This window comes from Patiria miniata, unplaced genomic scaffold (genome assembly GCF_015706575.1).
Source record: "Patiria miniata isolate m_02_andy unplaced genomic scaffold, ASM1570657v1 HiC_scaffold_30, whole genome shotgun sequence".
In the NCBI taxonomy this organism is placed as follows: Eukaryota; Metazoa; Echinodermata; class Asteroidea; order Valvatida; family Asterinidae; genus Patiria; species Patiria miniata.
This window is the reverse complement of record NW_024037070.1, coordinates 6,757,587-6,779,646: the sequence shown is the minus strand read 5'-3', so window position 1 is coordinate 6,779,646 and position 22,060 is coordinate 6,757,587. Positions and strand designations below refer to the sequence as shown.

At 40.7% G+C, this 22,060-nt stretch overlaps 2 protein-coding genes across 4 annotated transcripts; one reads left to right on the top strand and one right to left on the bottom strand.

Moving 5' to 3' along the window:
• Positions 1 to 417: 417 nt before the first annotated feature.
• On the top strand, positions 418 to 7,701 carry LOC119739285 (HAUS augmin-like complex subunit 4). Of its 3 annotated transcripts, none has more exons than XM_038214162.1 (9): positions 418 to 518; positions 1,090 to 1,226; positions 2,064 to 2,195; positions 3,140 to 3,286; positions 4,690 to 4,792; positions 5,225 to 5,364; positions 6,172 to 6,302; positions 7,065 to 7,133; positions 7,348 to 7,701. In XM_038214162.1, the coding sequence occupies exons 1-9, from the start codon at positions 476 to 478 to the stop codon at positions 7,559 to 7,561; spliced, it is 1,116 nt and encodes a 371-aa protein (XP_038070090.1). In that variant the 5' UTR covers positions 418 to 475; the 3' UTR covers positions 7,562 to 7,701. The 3 variants fall into 3 exon arrangements, with proteins under 3 accessions (XP_038070090.1, XP_038070092.1, XP_038070091.1); XM_038214164.1 differs by lacking the exon at positions 418 to 518 and adding an exon at positions 719 to 737; XM_038214163.1 differs by lacking the exon at positions 418 to 518 and adding an exon at positions 724 to 747.
• A 1,621-nt stretch (positions 7,702 to 9,322) lies between these two features.
• LOC119739284 (cyclic nucleotide-binding domain-containing protein 1-like) lies at positions 9,323 to 22,055 on the bottom strand. The gene is made up of 14 exons (XM_038214161.1): positions 21,833 to 22,055; positions 20,340 to 20,418; positions 19,170 to 19,312; positions 18,439 to 18,616; positions 16,944 to 17,092; positions 16,679 to 16,830; positions 16,218 to 16,279; positions 15,138 to 15,216; positions 14,516 to 14,648; positions 13,089 to 13,198; positions 11,797 to 11,947; positions 11,453 to 11,520; positions 10,025 to 10,161; positions 9,323 to 9,455 (listed from the first exon to the last, which is right to left on the bottom strand). Exons 1-13 carry the CDS (start codon positions 21,918 to 21,920, stop codon positions 10,030 to 10,032), a joined length of 1,524 nt encoding a protein of 507 aa, XP_038070089.1. The 5' UTR covers positions 21,921 to 22,055; the 3' UTR covers positions 9,323 to 9,455; positions 10,025 to 10,029.
• Between the last annotated feature and the right edge of the window lie 5 nt (positions 22,056 to 22,060).

Sequence of the window (22,060 nt, the reverse complement as noted above, 5' to 3'; positions counted from 1 at the left end):
AGGCAAGGTTTGGGTGAATTCCAGTTGAAATTAGTGTGTATCTGGGACAAAATTGCACATTTTCAAAAAAAAAAATTTGGACCTGGTTTTAGTGAGCAACTTCCTCCAGCAGCCTATGCTAGATGACACACATTTGATAAAAATTTTGGGCTGGGTAACTCTAGCTATTTCCTTACCCAATTTTAAATAAATCCCACCCTAAAATGTTAATGCTAGATCAACGAAACTATAACCGTACCTGTAGGCTGTAGTGTAACTGTGATGCGATTTAAATACCTTCTGTTGTTGTTAGACACGTTTACCTACCACCACGCATGCCAATGATGTTGATATGATTACGCGCGTAATCTTATCAGAACTATAGAGGGCGGTATACTCACCTAAAGGACGAGTACATCTAGTACCCAGACTACATTCCGTTAGAAATGCATTTTATTTCAGGGATGATCCATACTAATTGGCGGGTCATTTCAAAATGGCGGCGCCCGCAAGAAACTTGCAGAACCGCGCAGTGCAGGGTAAACAACTTTTGTTTTAAACATTCTTCCAACAGTGAACATCTGACCAGAGACCACACAATAGAAAATTACATAACTACCTCTTGTGCAAAGGCTGACATAGGCCTACTTAGGTGTTGTTGTCGATGATGCTAGCTGCACATGCAAATGTGTGTGCAGTCCCATAATTGTGGCCTATTTACTGGACTGCCTCCGTAAACATAGGCCACACATCCACATGTACAAAAACGTGTCGCACTTTGCCAAATTTTGATTTTCACATTTAGGCTTACTTTGTAGGGTTCTTTTTGCTTTGGAAGCATACTCACCCTCTTTATAGGCTAATCAGAAAGTGCTGCCTTTTTTCAGATGTCCATTTTTCGTGAAATTTCCAGATTCAATTGCACACGTTTGCGTATCAAAATTTCAACATAAAATTTCACAAAAAATTAGACATCTGAAAAAGGATTTTTTTTTTACAAAGGCTCATAAATGGATTTATTCAATATTGTGACAGATATGATGCACACTGTCATTGGCAAGTGCCAGCAAGATGTTTTCAATCAGATGGGTAAATCCATTTGTTTTGCAGTCAATATGAGTCTGCCGGTGCACCTGACATCGAGGGACAGTGAACAATATCCAGAGTTAGTGAAGCTCCTGAATGCCCTGTCCCAACACATCACCGAGAACGGAACCAGCTGCTCAGTCCAAAAGGACCTCAGTCAGGTAAAATTCTGGTTCATACTTCAGGCGAATGCAAACCCGAAGTGAATTGGGCGTACAGAATTTCCCCACGGAATTTGCCGCAAAAGTGTTTAACATTTGTGAATTCACAGTTGCGTTCGCTTTCATACCGAGTATCAAACTACCTAGTGACTTCAAATTACCCTGATAATTATTCTTACAAGATTCCAGTGTTTTTGAGTTATTCGTAAAGAGGCTGGCGTTTCATAAAGAGATCGGTGGTTCCTTCATTGGATGGCCTTGAGGGGGCTATAAGAATATATTGCACGATAATATTGCACGAGTCGAAGATGAGTGCAATATCCTTATAGAGAGTGTAACATTTTCTTGTATCCTCTGAAAAAAACATTCAATATTATTATTTGTATCAGACTGACTTGATCCGCAAGAGATACATTTCAGGACACTGTCTTTATTTCTCAAATTTCGTTGAATATTCTTCACTTAACAAATCAAATTTGGCGCCGCTCGAAAGCTGGCATTGTGGTTGTTGACAACAGTGCGCATATACCCTGCTACGTCTGCATGCGATGGTACCGCACACTATGTCCTGTTGTCTGGTTGACAATTGTGAGTTTCTAGGCACTTGATTGTGTACGAACCAGCGAAATTTGTTAAAATGCCAATATCAAAAATAATACTGTCCTCATCCGGGTACTTTTACTGACATAATATTGCAGTCATCTGGGTACTTTTACGAAAGCATGCAATACACTGATATATTTTTACCCCTGGAAGCCTGATATAATAATTTACCATGTTTCAATTACTAGTAATTCAATTTTTTTTTACCAAATTCTTGCCTTTACCTCTCTATAGGCTGAGGAATCATTGAAGAGAGAGAAACAATTCTATCTGCAGTTCCACATCTTGCACCATGAGCTCCAGGAATTTATCATGGATCAGGAGATTGCCGGCCACGATGTAGCTCCCAGCTCCTCAGCAGCACAGGTACATGCAAGGCCCCCTGCCTACAGAGCTTGAATATACCCACTAGGTCGCAAGACTGAGTCCAGTGACGTAATGGTTTAAGACCCAAAATACACATTGACGGATGGCGATTTTTGTTTGGGGAATGTGGCCTAGTGATTAGGGTTTGTGACTCACGATCAGATGGTCAGGGGTTCTGAACATGCCACTCGCCATAAGTTGTGTCCTTGGGCAAGCCACTTCACCCCAACTCTCTTCTCTTCTCATCCCAGGAGTATAAATTGGTACTAGCATTAGCTGGGGAGTAACCTGCGATAGCCCAAGTCGTTCATGCCAAGGAAACCGGAGATATAAACACAAGATGAACCACATTGGCTTGTGACAGACTTTATTACTACAATTGAAAATTCCATTCGTCCAAGATGATTAATTGTTTTTTTAGAGATTTTAATGAGCCATATGCGCCTGAAAAGGATGTCTGCATCACGCTGTGTACTCCCCAGGGAGCTGAGATGGCACAGTGCATAAGGAATGTGGGGGCGGTACATGTGGTCCAATGGTTACGGTGTTCGACTCACATGCAGTGGTACATGGGTTCGAACCCTGACGGGGAACATGGTGCTTGTGTTCTTGGGCGAGACACTTTACTACAATTGCCTCTCTCCACCCAGGACATACCTGTGATGGTAGATTTTAGTAACCAAATGATCAAATACGGATGTTAGTTTTGACGTAAACAAGGTTGTTGAGAAGCGTTAATTGTAAAAACAGAATGTTTTACTCTTTTTTTTTTAACTTGCCGATAAAATTTTAGGGTCAGGCTGTAAAAAATAGGGGTATTTTTGGGGGGCCTAACAATGAAGATGGTTTGGGCTGGTCAGTTTCGACTGTGTTTGCACAACTTTAATGATAAACACCACATTGTGAAGACACTCGCTGAGTTTGTTCCCTTCCCCCTCCCATAGTTACATGAAGCCATCAAGCATTGTCTGTACACAGCAGAGGCAGCTGACTACCTACATCCTAACCCTACCGCCTCCGATGAGGCCCAACCCTGCACACTGCTAGGGCTGACTACAGAGCAGCTGCAGAGAGCAAACCCACACCACAAGGTAACGGTGATAGTTTCTAATACTACACCTCATACGTATTCATTAAAGGGAAAATACAACATTTGCAAACATCAAAAAATAAAACTACCAAATCCTTTTGAAATACCTTTCTGGACTGTTAGTGAATGACAGTGTAAAGCATCCTGTAAAATCATGGCACCTGGTATACTGTCATTTTCAAGAAAAGTGGTATTTTTGTATCAATTTCCAACGCTGATCGGCCGATCAGCTTTAGAAAAAAACTGGCTTTTTTTTCAAATACTGGCCCCAATTGACCATCGCACTTGTTTGCAATCGATTACACACCTATGAACGAATACAAGCCAGCTAGACTGGTTCCCTGACCTTACAATTCCCCGATATATGTAAACTGCTCTGTTTCTTCTTATATGGAGTCAGGGAACCAGACTACAGGAAAATGATTGTTTTTCTTGGTTTTTATAGCATTTTCGAACCCAAAACCTCAAAAAAGTCAGTGTAACTATATTTGCTATATATTTCCAACCCCCCAATTCCATCCATTTCTAAAAATTACAGCAAAAGCAAATGATGTATATTCCCTTTAAACCCTCCTGCTATCTGAACAGTCACTGACAGTAAAAAAAATATCAATCCTCTTTCCCTGCCGTGCCTTTTACACAGGCTAGTCACCAACAGTCAGATCATATTTCAAGCAAGCATTGTGACTAGCCAAATTCAGTCGACAGACAAAAGCAAGCAAGTGGTAGGCACAGCTGGCTCAACAATCACCTACAGTCAATGCATAGCTCAGTGTATCAAAATAAACAGTCACAGCCAGTCAATCCTGCTTTATGTAGGCTGGGAGCTCTTGACTGTTAAAAACAGTCACCTGATTGATTTTGACTGAAAGGACAACTTGGCACAGAATGTATGTGTGCATAGTAGAGAATGGGGCAGAATTCTAAGAGGTCAATTAAAAATGCATTCCCTATGCTATTTTTTTTGTGCAAATTTCATCCCGAAAAATATATTCCTGTTCTAAATTGCTATTTTTCTAACAAAACAATTCATTTTGAATGAGACATTCAGATCAAAAAATTGTTCCATGTCTAGTTATTGAATGATTTCCTTAATTTTGAATAATTGGCTGCCAGACAATAAGTAATTTTTTGCTGGGTAGGCTGGTTCCCCCCCCCCCCCCCACAATCAGTTATTGATAATGTATGGACCAGTAGTCAGTCTGCTTGCAAAGCAGATCTGTTTGTGCCCACAACAGAACCTTCTTTTCCGAGGGTTGCAGACGTCCAGAAAAGGAAAATGGGAGGTGTTTCGGTTGCAGAAGCTGGAGAAAAGCCACGGTTTGGGGAAAATCACTCAGTCATACGTTTTAATGGCTTATCCACACAATCTGAGTGGCAATTTTGTCTGTGTGATCATTCCAGAGGCTACAGTCCCTCCAGCAGCAGCTGATCCCGCAGATTGAGGACCGACTCAGGAAGAAATGTGAAGAACTGGTCAGCTTCCACCAGTCCCAGCCAGACAGTGGTAAATTTTCTGCTCAGTATCAGTGATCTGTCTAGTCCGAGGTTCAGAAATTCGTAAGTGTAGAGCCACAGTCGAACGTCCTAACATGTGACCCAGCGCCAGCCAATCGGAGTCGACTTTAAAAACTGTGACGTCCTTTCGATCAAAAATGTGCTCCCATCGGGTTCAGTGCGTGACATCGTGTAGCTGCAATCGGCTGAATGAGAACGTGTCCTGGACACTTATTTCCGGCGCAATTCAATACATGACTCGACAACTTTTGAATTGAACTTATGATCCAAAAATATTTTCTTGGAATATACAGCATTCACTGAGCTAAACCTTCATCAGGTTAGTTGTTAAGCACCCGTCTTTAGATTTTGAGCACTTTTGTTGCTTCAAACGAAAAAAAAAAATGCACAAATGACAAATGATCTGCCCCACCTTTAACAGAGACTGATCAGATGGCATTTGCAAAGGCTACCAGACTACCGGACCTGCTGCTTAGCCAGTCCAGTCAACTGGAGGAGGAGGAGAGAAAACTCAAGCTTGACCGCGCCCACAGGGACAAGCAGTTCTGGCAGTATTACCAGGTGAGCCCTGTGACCTATGGGCTTTATGCAAGACAAATTCAGCAAGCTGCACTTGGACGGCTGAGAAAAACAGCCTTTTTTTTTTTTTTCTTTTTCTTTTCTTCCGGCACCAATGGACGCAAAACATTGAAAAGGTCATTGAAACGATATCTGCTTTAAACTTACTAGCCCCAAATCCATTTCATAAGTTTACGATAAATGTAAATGTTATACATGTACCTTACCTTTAAAGGTAATATACAACATTTGCAAACATCAAAAAACAAAACTACCAAATTATTATGGAATACCTTCACTTGACTGTAAATGAATAGTAGTCTCAAGCATCCTGTGAAATTATGGCACCAGGTGTGCTGTTGTTTTCAAGAAAAGTAGAATTTTGTATCAATTTCCAATGATGGTCAGCCGACGATCGTTGGAAAAAAAATGACTTTTTTTTTTCGAATACTGCCCCCAATTTACCAAATTTAGTTTATACACACTTTGCTGCAATTAGTTACATAGCCATGAATGGCTGCAAGCCAGCTAGTCTGGTCCCTGACCCGACAATTCCACGTCTATAAATTGCTCCATTTCGTCTGAAGTAGGGTCAGGGAACCAGACTACAAGAACAGCATTTGTTTTCTTGGGGTTTTTTTTCAGCATCTATGAACACAAAACTTTTGTTTTCAGTGTAAAAACATTTGCTATAAAATACTAACCCCCAAATCCATCCATTTCTGAATATCACAGCAAAAGCAAATATTGTTTATTCCCTTTTTGCCAAGTTCTGAATGAGGTATTTCAGTTGCTATAAATTTGCTCCAGGCCCTGATGGATTCGCTGGGAGTGCTTGAGCAGTTAATCACCAAACATCGTCTGCGTCTGCAGGCCGACAGCGACACTATCACCAGTAACTGGCTGAGCGCCCGGTGCCATGCCATGTGCCTCAAACTCAGGTAAGGAGCTTTGGAAAAAAAAAATTCCCAAAAATGCCAAGCCCTGTGTTAAAGTTAGCAACCAACTCGTAGGTGAGAACCCCCCCCCCCCCCACCCTTTTTTTTCATATCTGTTGGCCAAATGTTAGTCTTGATGACTTCACTCGAACGCAGCATTGGCCAAGTTCGCGCAAGGACTATAGTTGACCAATGGTTAACTAACGTTTGCCCGAACTCTGTCTAGTCGACGGTGGTTGACTACGCTAGTCGACTATTTGGAACCAGCCTACTGGGGTTGGTTGCTTCGCTGGTAACCAATAGCCGCGCGCATTCATAACGCTAGCAGAGAGCCAGGATCCAGAAGTTTTGCGATGACATTTTGACCAGCGTTCGACTAGAGACGTTCGCACGTTGCTATTAGTGCGCAGGCGTAAGGTACGTCACAAATCAACCACTAGTCGACTAATGGTCCTTGCCCGAACTTGGCCCTTGTTGGACTACTCTAGTCGACTGTGTGGAACTGGACCACAGGGCACAGTTCAGTTGCATCGCTGTTACAAACAGCAGCACACATCATAATACACAGTAGGCCTGGGACCCAGAACCGCGAAAATTTGTGAAAATATTTTGACCATCGTTTGACTAAGAGATGTTTGCATGATGCTACTAGTGCACAGGAGTAAGTTACATTATAAATCAACAATAATAAGTCTAGTGGTTTTATATTTGCACACATATGCTTCAAAGAAAAATGTGTTCGGGTATTCTATTTGAATATTTCAGAGTGTTTGAAGCCAGACTACTCTGTGATACATACACGCCAGAGGTGGTTACTGCCCTAAAGCAAATCAAGTAAGTAGATTCTTTTACAAAATAACAATAACAATTACACTGATGACATTTTTTGGCTTTGCGCTCATCCACGTTGTTCCAAAAGGAATGATAATTTTTGTGTGTCGTATAAACAATGTTTTAGGAGACACTAAAAGCATTGCACAATTGCTTCTGTTACAAAGCTACCACTTGTCAGTATCGTTTTTTGAATCGGTCCTCTTTGTGTCCACAGACATCACCTGAACCGAGCCATCGAGGAGCGAGACAAGGACGTATCCAGGCTGAGCCAGGCCCTGCAGGCCTATCAGAGCATCGGCATGGGCTTCGATCAGCTGGTCCGCGAGTACGAACAGCTCCAGGCAGCTATAGACAACAAGACCTGGGCCCTGACTGAGCTCAAGCAGAGTCTGGTGTCGGACTCTGCTGCCGAGTGGAAGACGGACTGATATCATGAGACATTTTTGGCCACGCCGCATCCAAAACTCTGGGCAAGAGCTGTAGTCTAGGTTGAGCCATAGGTGTGGTCTCCATTTCGTTTTGCGTTGTACCGTTTGGAGAGGGATAAATGAAATGCTGTTGAAGAAGCTGACGTGCTTTTGCCGCGATAAAGTTATTCTTAACATGTTTTCGTGCTGTCCATTGGCGGACAAGGTGCTGTCTTAGGAAAGATTTCCATATACGAAGTTCGCTCAACACCCTGTGTACAAACCCTATGAGATTGGACTGAAAAATTCTAAGTGTTTTCAAGGAAAATGCTTGTATTTTCTCACTGCTCAAATTGACTTTGATGACATGAAATTGCTATCTGGGGGCTTGTTAGTCAATACAGAGGAAAATTAGTGAACTTCGCATATTAGTTATCCCACGAGCGCGAGGGGAACACGGAATAATGTAGTGCGTCTGTGGGACACAGTGTCCCTCATACCACGAGGCTGTAAGTGGGACACAGACGCACTACATTTTCCGTGTTCCACAGGCGCAAGTGCGATAACGAATTTATCTTCAAGCAAACTTGACGCACATTAAAGTTGGAACTAGCACTCTTTACACGAACCTTCTAGGTGCTGTGCGATACGGTATAATGTCACACTGTTGTTGCCATGGATCGACCAATCAGGATCGAGAAATCAGTTTGCTTGAAGATAATGTGAATTGGTACTGCTAGGAGCTACATGTATATAACAAGATGCCTCATTTTGTTGAAAAGTTACAACAAATTACTACAACTTTAATGTACATAGGGCCATTTGCTTTTTGTGCATTGTTTTTTTTGAAGCAACAAAACTGCTTAAAATCTAGTTAAAGAAGTCCAACTTGTTGAACTTTCAGCTCAGTGGATGCTAAACATTTTGAGAAAACAGAGAAAACATATGCACTATTTTTTGGGTCTCGTAGGCAGAATAATTTCACAGGGTATTTGGTACCAGTCCTATCTTTGCTTTGAGCAAGGATTTTCTCCTCAAATCGGTAGGTACATTTCCGGCAATTGCAAAAGTTCATATATGCCTTTAATCCTAACTCCCTGGGGTGTGTGAAAAATTATAAGAAAATTGGAGAATTTGTGACCGTGCATGAATGAATAATAACAGGACTACAGTTATTCAAGATCTTTCATAAGTTTAGTTAATAAAAGCAATTGATTTGATAGCATCGAAATTCAAAGATAAAACTGTCATGTCTTTTTTATTCTGTCATGGTTTTCACTGATTGAGCTACGTATGTACAGCATTGGATATCATTAATCTGTATTCATAAATGCCTGAGACAGGTTACCAGTTCCTTAGTGGGTGGTTTTAAATCGCCGGTAAAACACTGCTGCATTCTGCGCCACATCACGCAGTACGCTCCGCCTGCACCAATTTCCATATAAGGAGATTAGCACTACGCGCATGAGGCACAAACCATAGACATGGCCAGAGGGGTGTTGCACAAAACAAGGTAAAATTGTTAAACGAAAATAGTTGGAAATTTGTGAGTTTTTGACTTGTTTGGACTTTTTGACCGAGAGGTATTTATGAATGGGAATAAATATTTGCTCGGCTGGTATCAAACAAGTACGTTTAAAACCAGCCAGGGGCCTGGGACGCTGATTATGCGTGTCCAGGCCCCTAGCTGGGTTTAAACGTACTTATTTAAAACTGGCCAAGCACATTTATTCCATTATTTATATTACCAGTTTAGAAAATATTGATACAAAATACTTTTAAAAAAAAATATGTACATTTTTACATAGTAAAAAGGACTGTACTTAAGAATTAAATTACATGATTCAAACATAAATGGAAGAAATATACAAAAGCTCCATTACAATCTTTGATTGGATTCTGTCGCATGTAATAAACGTAAACTTAATCATTTTCTTAAAGGGAATATGCAACATTTGCAAACATCAAAAAACAAAACTACCAAATTATTACAAAATACCTTACTGGACTCTAGTGAATGACAGTCTATTCCTGTAAAATCATGGCACCTGGTGTGCTAACATTTTCAAGAAAAGTGGCTCTTCTCAACTCCTCCCATTTATCATAATTATTCAGTTAGTCCGCATTTGCTTTGCAATCGATTACACACCCATAAACGGGTACTAGCCAGCTAGACTGATTCCCTGACCTTACCATTCCCCGGCGTCTATAAATTGCTCCATTTCATCTTACGTGGGGTCAGGGAGTCAGACTACAAGAGCATGATTGTTTTTCTTGATTTTTCCAGCATCTATGAACCCAAAACTTCAAACAAGTCAGTGTAACAATATTTCCCCCAAATCCGTCCATTTCTGAAAATAACAGCAAAAGCAAATGTTCTATATTCCCTTTAAACCACCTTCAATGATTGCTTTCTAGGTACACAGGATGGCAGAGTCTGCATCTGATGGCTCTTAACAGGCAACACCCAGCTCGACGATACGGCCGATTCATTTGCTGGCCCACTTGCCGTAGCCCGGCCTGATTCCCTTGGTGTTGATGACGTCAACCACCACGCCATGCTTAAACTGGTTCCATTCACGCTTCATCTCCTGGTCAATGTATTCCTCATGGATGTCGTCCTAGCAAACAATCACCAACCAAAAAATAACAATTTCTGTAAATCAATGTACTCTGTCCACCAAACCAAAAATACGTCAAAATTACAGAATTTTAAGATGCAGGAACATTGATCGGTGCCTTATCAAATTAAGTTAACTAAAAATTTATTATTTTTAACGCGTCTCAGAAAACAATAAGCATTGACTAAGGCTATGTACTTTATGTAGACTATTAGCCAGCTACTAGCCCACTATGCAAGTGTTCAATAAACAAGTCTAAACGTGGTAAAGAAAATATCAAAGCACACGGCCTGCATGTAAATTATACTCTTCCTTAAATGCAATTCCCAATTTTAAAATTACATTGCAATGTAATTTTAATGCAATCCTTCAAAATGCACCTTTGTGTCCCATTTAACCTAATTTTTCAATTTTCGTTTTGCCATTTTCAAGGCTATTTGAAGCCTTTTAGGGGTTTTAGGCTAATGCAAATTTCCATACTCATGAGCAAAAGTGTGATGTCATTTCAGGCAGAAACCTCAATGTTTCAGCTATTTCTGCAGCACCAAAATTTGCCAAGATTTTAAATATTTTCCTTTCTCTTGTGATTCGTTAACAAAACGGAATGTCAAGTAGTTTTCATACATTTAAGAGGAGTATAAAGTTGCACAAACTGCGTTCCTAAGAAAATATAATCATCTTTGAAGTTAAATGATCATGGGGCACAAGGAACAAATAAGACCGGCCCCACAAAAAAGGGTATTATGTCGCAAAAAAGTAAACTCGAGTTATATACATGGTTGGAAAGCCCACAACGTAAGCTTTCATTTGGTATATAATAGAATTCCATAGCCCCTCCCGTTCTGGAGATATGATGTATTTGCATATTCATTACTTCCTTGGAGTTCAAATTGCACAACTGAGAAAACAGGCTTTGAATAGCTGGCTATGCTGTAGAACAACAGAATGATGCACACAAAATGGTTGTTTTTCCCACTTTGTTCATCAAAATCAACATTTCTGTGAATGAAACCTAGAACTGTAGGTATTAAAAAAATCATTCATGACCAAAAAATGAAAATCACATTTTGACGAAATGTTTACCCTCTCAATGTTGAGCGGGCCATTACACAATAATGCTCAGCGCGACTTACTACCCTTTTTTGTGGAGCCCGTCACAAATAGTAACTTTGCACCATACACACATGAACATGTACGCGCACGCATTATGTCAAAAGAAGTAGTCTCAAAGCACCCTCTACTGGCTATGTGCGGAGGCAATAGCCCTTGCAAAGATCCAGTCTGTACTGACCTGTGTGAGGTTTCCATACAGTCTCTCATTGGATTGTCTCAGCAGCACTTTGGTTGTCTCATCCAGTTCTGTTTGAAAGAATATTGACGCAGAATATTGGTATTACAAAACGAAAAATCCTTTGACCTGCAGATAATCTTTGACCCACAGAAAACCGTTGACCTAGAGATATCCTTTGATCTGAAGACATTAACCTTTGACCTGGAGACAACCTTTGACCTGGAGACAACCTCTGACCTACAGATAAGCTTTAACCTACAGCAAATCATTTGACCTGCAGATAACCTTTGACTTGCAAATAACCCTTGACCTACGTCTGCAGATAACCTTTGACCTAGGCATACCCGTCAATCTCTCTGGGGTGATGATGCCCAGCTTGATGTCCGATGCAGTGACGATGGAGCAGGTGATTGCTTGCCCATCCAGAACGCTGATCTCGCCGAAACTCTCCGCCTCCTGGAGCTTTCCCATGACTACTTGCTTCTGACGCTTCTCCTGTAACATGGAGAAAAATCATTCAGATTCCTTCAAGATATGGCTCAAGAAAAAGAAACTCCGTTTACATTTGCTCATCCGTTTTCACCAGCTGCTGTGTTACAATTAACTCGGAAGCATTGTCCTTTCAAGTTAGAATTTGGAACTAGACGAAAACAATGTCAAAAGTTCCTGAATGTACTTAATTGCCAATAGAATATAATTGCCATACATGGATCTATAATTTGTTTATAAATTGGTTTGAGGTATTCGTCCAGTTTCTGCCACACTCTGCCTCACTTTGGAATTCCTTACCCGTGTCCTGTTTCCTCAACAAAAATTTTTATCTTTCTACTTCAGAAAAATTATGTTTGTTTGGTTTCCTTCTGAGCTTCCTTTTTCTTTTCCTCTTCTTTGTGTAGCCCTGACCCTGAGTTGCCTTTCCAAGGACTTTGTGATGGGTTTTTTATTGCAAAGCCACGTAGTATAATTTCCAATTATACCAAGAAAAGTACCGAAATGTACCAATTTAAAGGTAGAGTAGATCATTTGTCATTTGTGTATTTTTTTTTCATTTTAAAGCAACAAAAGTGCTCAAAATAAGAAGGGTTCTTAACAAATAACCTGGTGAAGTTTTAGCTCAGTGAATGCTGTGTGAGAAAACAATATTCTAGGATCTCAATTTCAATTCAAAAGTTGCAGAGTCATGTTTTGAATTGCACCGAAAGCAGGGTCTGTGACACGTTCTCATTCAGCCGATTGCAGCTACCGGTACATGATGTCACGCACAGAACCAACGAATAATAGCAACTGCGTGCACATGTGCATCATGTCAACGCTTGCGCGCACCCGTTCACGGAGTCACCATTATTACAAGCCAACTATTAGAAATTTTTAATATGCGTCACAAAATTGCACATACGTTTTCTCTGTTTTCTAAAAAAAAACGTATATCCAGTGAGCTAACATTTCAACAGATTACTTGCTATGCACCCTACTTAAGATATTGAGCAGTTCAATGTTGCTTCAAATGAAAACAAAATTACACAAAGAGCAAATGATCTTACAGACCTTAATCCTAAAAACTCTACCGCAACACGTAAACAAAAGAGATTCACTTACATGATTGTAGTGATTATACAGATTCATATCATCAACATACCTGATTGCCGTTTGGTAGAGTATGAATCACCTCCACTTGTCTGAGAACATGGCAATCCCCCGACTTGAGGAAACCGATGAACGGACACAGGTAGCCCTCACTCACCAAGACTGCAATTAGGATAACAAGTGTACAATTGTTGTCTGCTGTCATTGGGTTCCACAGCATTTTATGACAAACAAAATTCCCTGAGTTGTTCCTGATATTTCCCTGAGAAATGTCTCAAATATTCTCACTTTAAAACACAGTTGCTGGCATTAAGTCAAGAAGTGATTGCAGCAAAGCATCTACATATGTTATGCGATCAAGCTACATGAGTCGTTTGTCGGAAATTTTCATTTGGAGATACAGGCCAAAATCGGGCCACTTCATCACATCACTTCATCACATCTCTTGGTGTTCCGATTTCCATAATTGTTAAACTAAAGATGGTATCAGCATGCGGTTTTCACAGAAGTAATGCTGAGATTGTGCTCTTTTCAAATCTGTAATAAAAAAAATTTGAGCGGGGTCAACAAACGACTCATATAGCTCGATCGCATCACATATTCACACTGCATAAACACTAAAAAGCCACCATAGCCATGCAGGCGATGGACACAACTTGGACTATATGGCACAAGACGCACATACGCCAAATTGGCCAAAAACCTTTCCATTCTGAGCCGTTTTGTCCGAAGTCCCTGAGTTTTTCCTAGTTTTTGATTTTTTTCTTCAAATTCCCTTGAGTTTTCCCGGACTGGAAAAATGGAAGCTCATTTTCAAGGTTCTTCCCTGATTTCCAGGGAACCCTGCATCATGTAATCCATAGCATTGTGCAAAACCCATGCACAATGTCACAACAGACAACAATTGTCAAACCACGGCTTCACTTTTTATAACTCTTTGAGGCCTTAAGAAGTGATCGATATAGGCCAAGTTTGCGCAAGGACTTTAGTTGACCAATGGTTAACTAACGTTTGCCTGAACTCTGTCTAGTCGACGATGGTTGACTACGCTAGTCGACTATTTGGAACCAGCCTACTGGGGTTGGTTGCTTCGCTGGTAACCAATAGCCGCGCGCATTTATAACGCTAGCAGAGAGCCAGGATCCAGAAGTTTTGCGATGACATTTTGACCAGCGTTTGACTAGAGACGTTCGCACGTTGCTATCAGTGCGCAGGCGTAAGGTACGTCACAAATCAACCACTAGTCGATTAATGGTCCTTGCCCGAACTTGGCCTCCGATTAAAGACTTGAACAGGATTCTTACTGAATACAGTCACATGCTTTGGTCCTTGACAAGATCTATTCTGACTGTGCTGTACAAAGCATCATGAATATTGAAAAGTCTTTGAAACTGCTCAAGCTCAGGTATTGTCATATCGTGTCTTCATTGGTCTAGAAGCAGGCCCGTACGCTGCTTCGAACATGGGGAGGGCCATTACCTGTGTTTTCAGGAAACTTGGTCCATTTGATGAGTTCAGCGAGTTTGTGTAGGGACTGTCTGGGCCAGAGCTGGTAGGGCTTACACGCCTGGATCAGGTCAATCTTCTCGGATATGTGCCGCTCTCGGATTTGCTAGAATACGTGCAAACAACAAAAAACAGCAAGCCTGTCAAAAAACGGCATCTTAACATGTAATAAATATGGCCACGTATGCCCTATGGCAAAACCGGCCAATTTCCGAAGCGTTCATCTGACTCGAAAGAAAAATTGAAATAGTCCGCATTTTTTTCCAAATGTTGTCTAATTGTGCTCCTTTGTCATTCTTGAACTAATTTGTACAATAATACAGCACTAGTGGTAGGAAAAATCGAAGATTTCATAATCCGGTTATCCTAATTTCTTTCATTATAATAAATTCATGATATATTATATATATTACAAAAACTTCTTGCACATACAGCTGTGTTTTGAAAATAAGTGCCTGCATCCGCCGAGATTACGGTCAATATTCTGCTTTTCTTTGACACTGATATCACTAGTAAATTTTAATTGTACGTGTTCCGTAATAAACATTATAAAACAAAAAGATTATTTTCCTCCTAGGAATTGCCTTCAACTCACCTCTGTTATTCTCTTGTAATCGTTACTAGAAATCTTCAGGAACTCACAGGGAACAGTCTTCGTGAGAACTGTCAATACCCTATACAAGAGAAAGTAAACCAGAAGTCAATCCAAAAGTCACAAGAAACAGTCGCATGAAAACGGAGTTCTACAATTAACACAGTTCATGTGAATAGCTTGTGAGTTGACTTGTGATGGACTTGGAATGGACATATGAGACTTCTAAGGACTTGTTATTCTAAGTAAATAACTAATATCGATTAATCATGGACAAATCAAACCAGCATTTCCTATGAAAGCAATTTTGAACACACATTTTTGACATTGCATGCAACTTCTTCTTCAATTCAATACTACTTTGCATCAATGTCACAGTGGCAAAAAACTTTCAAGACAACGTTTAGCATTATCCGATGATTGATGGTCATTTTTTTTCAATACAAATGTCCCAATATCTTTGTTTGTATACGGCTAGTGTGGCTACATTCTCCAACAAGTTTGGAGCGAAAAAAAATAACGAAAACTGCCCGAAAAAGATAGGCTGTTGTTCCAAGACGTTCGTTCAGAACCAACTGATTTGCATAATATTGTAGCTTAGCCGCGCAAAGTCACTGTTTACACTTCATACAGTACAAGTGAGGGCATAGCGGCTACTGTAAATTTGTTTGCTGCCAACTACTGATTATCAGACTCTATCATCGAACGCGTTGATCAAGGCTAAGTATGACAACAACTTGAAGTCACTAAAAGCAAACTTCCAAGCCACACGAGACCTTCTACAGTTTAACGCACACATGGAAAGTTAAAATTGACAATCAGCAGAATCCTTGGGAAAAGTGCATGCCTTATTATAAATGATTAAATAAATAAATAAGTAAAATTAAGCTTAGAACTAGAAATGAGTAAGTGTGGTGCTGACAGATAAATATTAGAACAGGGAAATGATCTCTTGTTACATTTTAAACTATCAATTTTTTTTTTTTTGACTGAGTCAAAGGAAACTCTCCTTTTGTTATTTGATAGTTATTTTTTTTTTAGCATCTGTTGGTAGTACAGTGGGGTAGTGTAATATGAACTCACTTGCTGTTGGGATCTTTTCCTTCAAGTCTCTCCAAAGTCCCGAAGCAATCGCCGACAGTCAGCTGCAAGGAAACAAAGGAAAATCTTGATGCACTTTCCTTTTCACTTCAGGCCTATTAATAGGGGAATAAATATATGCTTGGCTGGCTTTAAACAAGTCCTTTTAAGAACGGCTTGGGGCCTGGATGCTGATAATGGCCGGAGCCATAGCGAGGGATATTATCAGCAACAAGGCCCCAAGCCCGTTTTAAAAGTACTTGTTTAATACTGGCCAAGCACATATTGATTCCCATTCATAAATACCTTTGGGTCAAAAAGTCAAAACAAGTCAAAAATTATAAATTTCCAAACGATTTTGTTTGCCCAGTTCTGTCTCATTTTGCCAGATTGCCTCACAAATTTGTATTTGCTTTCATTTTCTTCATGCTGTATATGAACCACTCTTAAGTCTTAATGCTGACCTCTTTGAGTTTCTTATCGGTGTGGATCGTTGTGGTCAGGATGGGTGTTGGGCTGCGGAACCGGCCGGGGTTGTCTCTGGTCCTGATCCAGGGCTCTGTCTGTGGTATGACTGAACCCCGCAGGATGATGTAGAAACCGCCGTTACCAAATACTGGAAACAAATGTCATGAATAATATTATTATTTTTGTCATTAATCATTCATTCAATCAATCAATCATTCATTTTGTCATTAAGCCACCCATGCCACCCTAGCAATCACCTACCCGTGTAATCCTCATCTTTCCAGACGTCCAGCTGAGCCACAGTGCAGAGTTCCTTCAGCTCCTTGCTGGACAACTGGTCGGCTAGGAGTGGGAACTCCTTCAGGTGGGTGAAGACGATGTCATTATCCTCAGCCGTTCTCTCGTAGGGTCTTACGATTAAAAAAGAGCGATGGGGATAATTACACAAAATTTATCATTTAATCAAATCCACCACAAAGACAAACTGGGACAAGGTACATACACTATATATTCATTACAATTATAATGTTGAATAAAGAAATTGACGGGAGCGGAATTGAAACCTGCGACCTTTGGATAACGGTACAGCAGCCGATTTCACAGAACCATCGGCATCCGGCCAAAAAGTAATGCTCAGGTCACAAAAACTAAGAAATCATGTGATTCTCATTGGGCAGGCAGCATCTCGACCCAAAGTAATCGCAACAACGCTCACGTCACCCACGACACAACAATGATTCCTCGGCATAACACATAATCAGTTAACATCTTCAAAATGACGGTGCAGGTGTTGATAACGATAAAACGATCTTCCACGGCCACGTCTGTTCATTCGGCCGTTTTTGCCGCACACTGAGTGGCTATACACAATGAAATAAGACGATCCAGATGTGAGCACGCCGTCGTAACTTCACACAGGTCGACTGCGACTGATTTCCGCCTGTTAGGAACACGTTCTGTTGTGGCACAGCAGTTGAAATTTGTCTACTCTTGCGACTGTTGAATTTTTTTTAGCGCCAACCGATGCCGATTGTCTTAATATCATCACAGTTACACTGAGGTCGCAACAAAATTGGCGACTGATATGTTCCCGACGGTCGTAGCTCAGGTACAGCTTGTTCCTGAAAGTCCAACTAAGGGCATGCCTTTTAATAGAGAGAGGAGGGTTGCCCATGTGCAGTAAGCTAGGCCTTACAGATCCGCCTACTGCGTTCAAACAACGCAGACATTTTTATTATAATAATAATAGTGGATATTTATAAAGCGCACGTATCCAACAGGACTGGTGCTCAAGGCGCTACATCATTATTGCCCCTGCTCATTGGGCACATGAAACATTCCAAATACCATCTCAGCTCCATGGGGAGTATACAGCTCGATGCAGCCTGTTAGACGCAAGGAAGCTAATTCAATCACAATAACCATCTCTGCCCTCACAGGTACCCATTTACTCCTGGGTGGAGAGAAGCAATGAGTGACAAAGTGCCTTGCCCAAGGGCACACACACCATGACCCCGCCAGGACTCGAACCCACAACCTGCAGCTTTACCCGCAGACCACGAATCAGTGCCCTTAACCACGAGGCCACAGTATTCCACAAGCCACAGTACTCCACAGTGTGGTAGTATGCAAATAATGAATGTTTATGAGTGCAATGGTAAGAATAATTTCACAGGTGGACTTATGACAGACTCGATTACAACACCAAAATTCATTGGTTCCACTGCTTTCTACATTTTTGCTCCTGCCAACTTACAGTTTCTTGAGGATGTTCCTGAGATCCTTGATGCGATTGGAAGCAATGATAACTGGATCCACTATCTTCCTCTCCTTGTGCAGCTTGGCCATGTGGTCCGCTATATGATGACTCCAAGTCTGCGGTACCTCAATGCCATCAAGGTGTTCTTTACCACAGGAAAGACTGGTAGCTGAACCTGCACGCATGAAACAGCCACAGTTAAAGTTGGCAAACACCAATCTTATTTTGTAGTATGTTTTATCTTTTCTAAATTTCGGAACTCTCAACGTACAGTTTTGTTTTGTCCTCTTTTTTATGGTGCATTTTTTTTTGGTTCGTTTGATTGCTGTTTTAAAGATGCATACTCCGTGTTCTTCAAGAAATGGATGTTTTCTCTTAACAACTTTTAAATTTGTATGTTTGTACATGTTTGTACCTACTTTACTCCGATTTTGAGTGTCTGCAAACCGCTGAACAAGGACCTTCATTCCGTGCAAAAATAATCCCCCTGAAAGAACTGAAGTATTGTCTTGCAGCCATTATTCAAATTTTGTGAAGAAGTAATTCAGTATTAAACTGAACATCGATAGACTTTTTTGTTCAATGTCTCATGCAAAAGTGAATAACTATTATTTTAAAAAAGAGCAATTGAAAAAAAGAAATCTGTTCTATTCGAGGTAAAACTTGAAAATAGCACGGGAAATATCTTGAAAAGGTGGGCCCTTAAATTTGTCTGCAATCATACATACCGGTGGATGCGTTGGATATGCTTTTCATTGGCTGATCCCGTCTGCCCAATGGGATGCCTGGGAGTGGCTTGTTATTGGCAAACAAACGTTGGTAGTTGTCGATGAAGAAACGATGACCATCTTCTGTGCTCTCATGCTTTGTCCTTCAATTTCACAAATTCAATCCGTGGTTTACATTTATATTAGAATAGAGATTATCCTAACCCCCCCCCCCCCAACATAAGTTGTAATTTTTGAGTGAATATTAATTTCCCGTTGTTAAACTATTTCTGAAAAAATTGTGTCGGGGAAAAACCCCACACATTTTTGATGAATTCTGCTGTGAAAACTATGCTGATTCTGGGACGACTACAGTAGTTGGTTCAGCCTATTAAAAAACTGGAGCATATAAGTTTGAGCAGTCCTAGCTTTAGTTTGGACCCATGGTCTGCGGTAGTTGGGTAATATTACAACTCCAAGGTTTAAAACTGGGGCGGATTGCAATAACGCAGTCTTAGTCGGCTGGCTAAACCAGTCCAATTTTAGCCGGCTATTGTTCTTAGACGGTCTTGGTTAAGACACCAAACTTAGCCCATTGCAATAAGCTGGTCTTTACTAAGCCCGCTTAGAGTAATGATTCACAAACAAACATTCCATGGTTACGGGCGAATACTGGAGAGACTGCACATTTAATTTTTTTAGGTTTGTGTAATTCATATCACGCAAAATCAAATGTCAATTCCGAAATTTTATGTTGAGAAAATTGTATTTGCAGTACAACTCAGTGTCATTACATTTTTCCAGAAGATCCCTTCTATCCCAGAGAATTTTCCCTCCAAGCAGTGTTCTGCATTTTTAAGATTTAATCATCAAACACTCATCAACTGTGAAAAAATATTTTGGAAAAGAATAATTCAACACACCAGTGAATTCCAAAAATCCCAACTATAGACCGTTTTAAGCCAGCCCAACCCAGGCTAATTATTTTAAGACTGTCTTACTACTTAAACTGTGTTATAGCAATGGTCTTACTTACAGACTGACTGACAGCCAGAGCTTTTAGACTGTCTAATGCGCATAGACAGCTTTAAGACCGGTTATTGCAATCCACCCCATGTCTCAGGTGATTTGTGATACTATAAGATCAGACTTAAGAACGTTGCTGCCTTTCTCTCAGCACAAGAATATTACCTTCCCTTCAGACCCTCATGATTGTTGAGCAAGTCCAAATTGGTGTAGTCAATCACTGGCGTTGAATCCTGGCCGGGCACTGATAAGATGAAAAAAAAAACCTGTTGCGGATCGGTTTAACATTTTTCCCGTTCTAAAAGCTGGCAAATTGTATAGCGCCCTGATGCACTAGGCCTACAAATTATAAGACATTAAATTGCCAGCTGATGTCGACCGGCCCCATAGCCTAGTGGATTGCGTTCCTGACACGCAATTAAGAACGCCACTCAAGTTAAAAATCCACACATAATTGTTAAAACTTTATTTTTCTTGTCTCCAAAAAAGTAACAGTTGTCTTCTTTTGTTTTAAATTGAATCCTACATTTAATGGCAGATTATGCCATTTTTCTTTTTCTGATTCATTGCTCTGGAGGATTTTTTAATGGAGGATTGTTTAATGGAAATAAAGTCCGAAATTTGTGAATACGAAGTCAAAATGAAAGCATGGAACCAGACGAAGATTCATCACAGTAAAATGTTTAAGTCCAGAAAAACACTGACTGCGCATGATCAGTGCCGTTCCGATCAAAGAGCTAAAAACAATTTGAAGACTGGTTCACTATTAATATCCACTGCCTAAACTTTACTTCTGGAAGAAGATTTGGTGTTTGTTAGGTGATTGTGAAGTTAGGGGCCCCTCTTTCATTTTAATCCTCAGAACAATTCCATCATTCCAAAATTACTTTTCTAACCTTTTCTTCTGTTGATTCCTTTTTTTTTGGGGGGGGGGGGCACTTTTGAACACCATTTTTCTTACCAATTTTCCCATTGATGCCTAGCCCTATAGTCTAGGCGCGCCCACACTGGACTCTGGAGAAGACTCTGTATATGCTCAAGTCTGTACTCCACTGCAGGCCATAGACTGGGGCTAGTTGATGCCATGCAAAATAATATAACGCAGTACTTAGGTTTTTAACCCATTGCACTGAAACATGAAAAAAGAATCTGAGCCGAGAAAAGTCCGACAAATCTGGCCGAAGTGCGATGGCCTGGTTGTCCGTGGATTTGCAGAGGTAGGCTATACGCACTGTGAATGGAGCACCTCAGACATTGCATTGCATTTTTTTGCGATATCTTCAAAACTGGTTGTTAGATTTCATTGAGTTTTAAGCGGTATAACCCGAAGATATCAGGGCTTATGATGGGTAGATTTTATTTTTGTAACCTATGTAGGCCTAGGCCTAGTTTTTTAAGTTACGATTTTTTTACTTTGGCCGTCATGGCGCATGCGTTGTTCTTGTCCACAGGAAAAGTCATGTCACAAAAGACATGAAATTAAACGGTGTATTGTTCTTCTCTTATAGGAATGGGGCCAGTAACTACACAATCGCCGGCCTACGTGTATTGTCCCCCCCCCCCCCCTCACCGCACACACAACCAACTCACGCCCATCCCCGGCCCACCGACAAATGTCTCGTCAGACATGCCAGATATGATATGCACGCTGGTCTCACCTCGATGTCGTGTTTTCTGGCGATCTCTTTCACTCCATTTCTCAACCTGTTTCTTCGCATCTCCACGCCCATTTGTGGCCAAAGCCATATCGAACCAAATCTCAACTGTGTTTGTGACCAAAACTTATGTTCATCATAGTATACCCTGGATGAAGAAACGACAAATTCAGTTCACACTCGCAGAGATTTTCATTTCTCCGTCAGCTAGCTAGCTGCATGCTACTGCTA